The 3,633-nt window shown below is 44.0% G+C and overlaps 1 protein-coding gene across 1 annotated transcript; it reads left to right on the plus strand.

Annotated features, from left to right (window-relative positions):
* Positions 1–665: 665 nt before the first annotated feature.
* Positions 666–2,325, plus strand: LOC127340379 (glucan endo-1,3-beta-glucosidase GIV-like). The gene is made up of 2 exons (XM_051366139.2): positions 666–795; positions 1,322–2,325. The coding sequence occupies exons 1-2, from the start codon at positions 717–719 to the stop codon at positions 2,323–2,325; spliced, it is 1,083 nt and encodes a 360-aa protein (XP_051222099.1). The 5' UTR covers positions 666–716.
* The last annotated feature ends 1,308 nt before the right edge of the window (positions 2,326–3,633 follow it).

A 3,633-nucleotide genomic window follows, 5' to 3' on the forward strand; every position in this document is an offset into this window, starting at 1 on the left:
ACCAACCATCTATTAGTGTCTCCACGAATTACTTTAAGATCTGTAAAATTTCACGGCATGAAGCTATACTCTTATGTTTAGTTCTCTGCCGAAGTTTTAAATGACATTTTATGAATGTCGCATATCAAATGTATTTCCAACATATTTATGTTTCTTGATAGGAGATGTGACCATTGATAAATAGCAAATTAAATCTTCGAAAACCAATCCTGGGTCACCAAATTAAGTACTAGCATTTACCATCGTTCAAATCCATTTCCGTCCTGAGGTGGCAGTCTCCAAATGAACATTTTTTGAGGTGCCACATACTAGTATCAAATATATTTCCACTACATTTATGTTTCGAAATAGAATATGTAACCATAAATACAGAGCAAAATCTTCTAAAACTAATTCCAGGACCGCCAAATTAAGTAAAACCATTTACCACGTTCCATTAATGTAGAAGAGCCATGTCACCATTAATTTAGAGTATATACTAGTAGTAGATGAACTTGGAATTAATTAAGAGATAGAGTCAATCAAGGTAGAATGACAATTTTGACCTACGAACTGTGCGCCCTACACTAGTGTTTGTGTACTCTATCGTAATTTCCCGTATTGAGCATGAGTATAAATAGAGGGGTGCCGGCCGGTTGGTGATGTAGCACTGGTTGGATCAAATAGGTCTAATTGCTAACAAACCAAAAAAGAGCAGTTCAGGACCCTAGGATAGGATGCCGAGAATGCGAGACTTTGCTCTGGTGCATGCAGTGGCGTTGCTTTTCGGAGTCTTGATCGTCTCCGCCCCTGCAGGTACGGATGTATCGGTGTTTTTTCAGATGTATGCACAGTTTAATTTTGCCAATTTTGAGGGCAGAGGTTTCCTGGAAAAATATTTTGAAAATGTTCTGAATGATTATTTTTTGCATAGCGATGTATAAAGTCTGTAAAGCTTAGTTTTTTCGTTGGGTAATGTATCTCTGTTTTGTTTGTAAAATGGGGTTTCTTTTCGTTGAATTTTTTTAGATTCATTATTCTTGACGAACAGAGCATAAAATAATGTCTTGCTTCTGTCGAAACGAAACGGAGCATGTCTACGGGTGGCCTTTCAGTAACTTACTATAATTTTTTAATGCTCTTCAACTCCGCTATGCAAAAACGAAACGAAACGAAACGGAGTATATGTGTATCGGCTACATTAATGACCGAGCATCGGTTTTTCTTATACTACTCGTACTCCGTATTAACTAGTACTACCGATGCATGTAGACACCTAATTACGATACTTACTAATGTTAGATATTACTGCACCTTATTAATTGTTATATGGTGCATGCAGGCGTGCAGTCCATTGGCGTGTGCTACGGGATCATCGGCAGCAACCTCCCTTCGCCGCTTGACGTGGTGCAGCTCTACCGCACCTTCGGGATCTCGGGCATGCGCGTCTACTCCGTCGTGCCCCCTACCCTCAACTTGCTCCGCAACACCGGCATCGGCCTCATCCTCGGCACCACCAACGACGATGTTATTCGCCTCGCCGCCAGCGGCTCCAACGCGGCCTCCTGGGTCCAAACCAACGTCAAGCCCTACTACCCGGGAGTCCAAATCAAGTACATCGCCGTCGGCAATGAGCTCACGGGCGGCGCCACACAGAGCATCATCGCCGCCATGCGGAACCTCAACAACGCCCTCGGTGCCGCGGGGTTAGGCGCTATCAAGGTGTCCACGGCGGTGAGGATGGACGTGCTCGCCAACTCCTTCCCGCCCTCCGCCGCCGTGTTCGCGCAGTCCTATATGATCGACGTGGCGCACCTCCTGGCCACCACTGGCGCACCCCTTCTGGCCAATGTGTACCCCTACTTTGCGTATAAGGGCAACCTGGGCGACATCGACCTCCGGTACGCAACGTTCCAGCCCGGCGCGCGGCCGGTGAAGGACAGCGGGAATGGGCTCGTGTACAACAACCTCTTCCACGCTATGGTGGATGCCATGTACGCCGCACTGGAGAAGGCTGGGGCGCCGACGGTGAGGGTGGTCGTGTCTGAGAGCGGATGGCCGTCGGCGGGAGGGGTGGCGGCAACGATTGGGAACGCAAGGGCGTACAATCAAGGACTGATTGACCATGTAGCACACGGTACGCCCAAGAAACCTGGACCAATCGAGGCGTATCTGTTCGCCATGTTTAACGAGAACCAGAAGCCAGGGGACGCGACGGAGAGGAACTTTGGTCTCTTTAACCCGACCAACAAAGCGCCGGTGTATCCCATTACTTTTGCAGGATCAATGGCAGCGAACCGCACACGCTCGCATGTACTACTATCTGGTACTGGTACACATGGTTAGATTGATGTGTATGGATCTCAATCTGAAATGAAATCTGAATAATTTTTTATCTGTGTTTGTGCGTTGTACGTATAGGTTGATCCGTTGCAATATAATCCTGTACATAAATGCACAATATATGTGATGTCAAATGAGAGTATATATAAGATTTGTTGTATGATTAAATTTAAGGTTATGCTTCCATACATCCCCACACACCCACACCCCCAAGCTTAAAAGGTAATTTAGTCTTTTACCTATTAATTAGATAATTAATTATCTATTTTTAATTAGGCTGACTCTCTGAGATCCACATTCTATGTCATCACTTATAATTTTGATCCCAAGTGCATATGCTTCATTTACCCAAAAACGAATTTTAAATATTAAACAAATTGGAGTTTTTTAGCTTGTATATCTCCACATTCTATGTCATTACTTATACTTTCATAGTAAAATAATAATTTTTATGGCCTGTAAAAAAAGACAAACAAATACCTAGTAAAAAGCCTTATTTTACCATCGATTTTTGCACTTTTTTCTGAAAGGACTTCATGAACATGATGTTGAGATACACGGAACATTTTGTTTTGATTTTTTTTGATATTTCTTAATATTTTTTTAAATATATTTTAAGTAATATATAGGGGCGGCTCTCTTTCAGCTTTTGTACCGACTAGCAAAAGCACCATTTCCGCTCCTCTCTTTCAGCTTTTGTACGCCATATATATATATATATATATATGTACCTACTGCACCTATAAACGTATAACTTATAACTACTATATTAATCCTTAACAAACATCTTTTTTCTCCTAATTTTGGTTTTTTTTTTTGGATTAACCTGCAGCTGACACGTGGTGATTTTGTGGCTCAGTTTTTGTGTATGTACATTCCGGGTGCCATGTAGAAATTAAGTAAAGATGATTACTGATGTGTTGTTTTTGCACTGGTGAAGTTCTAGGTGCATGTAGCAAGTTGTTTCTGACAACACCACCACTTTGACTACTTCAGCCAGATACGAAGAATTTTCCTCGCCCTTCCGGAAGGCTCTATCTCCTCTTCCCAACCTTTTTTGGCGTTTCATCTCTCCTCCCCGCCTACCAATGCCTTCGCCGCCGGCCGGTGCACCGCCTGTGCGGTCGCCCTAGCAGAATCCCCATCCGTCATACCAACCCCGTGTCCCCAATCGCGATTTTGTGTTGGAAGTCTGGAACCCTACCGCCGCTTCTCCTGCCTGCGTCCCTCGGCAGCTGGTCTACGTCTGTCCGCTCCTACTCGCCGGCGGCAAGATTCGTCAATACTCGGGAGCGGCATCTCTTCGTTTGT

Source organism: Lolium perenne, chromosome 3, assembly GCF_019359855.2.
Source record: "Lolium perenne isolate Kyuss_39 chromosome 3, Kyuss_2.0, whole genome shotgun sequence".
Taxonomy (NCBI): Eukaryota; Viridiplantae; Streptophyta; class Magnoliopsida; order Poales; family Poaceae; genus Lolium; species Lolium perenne.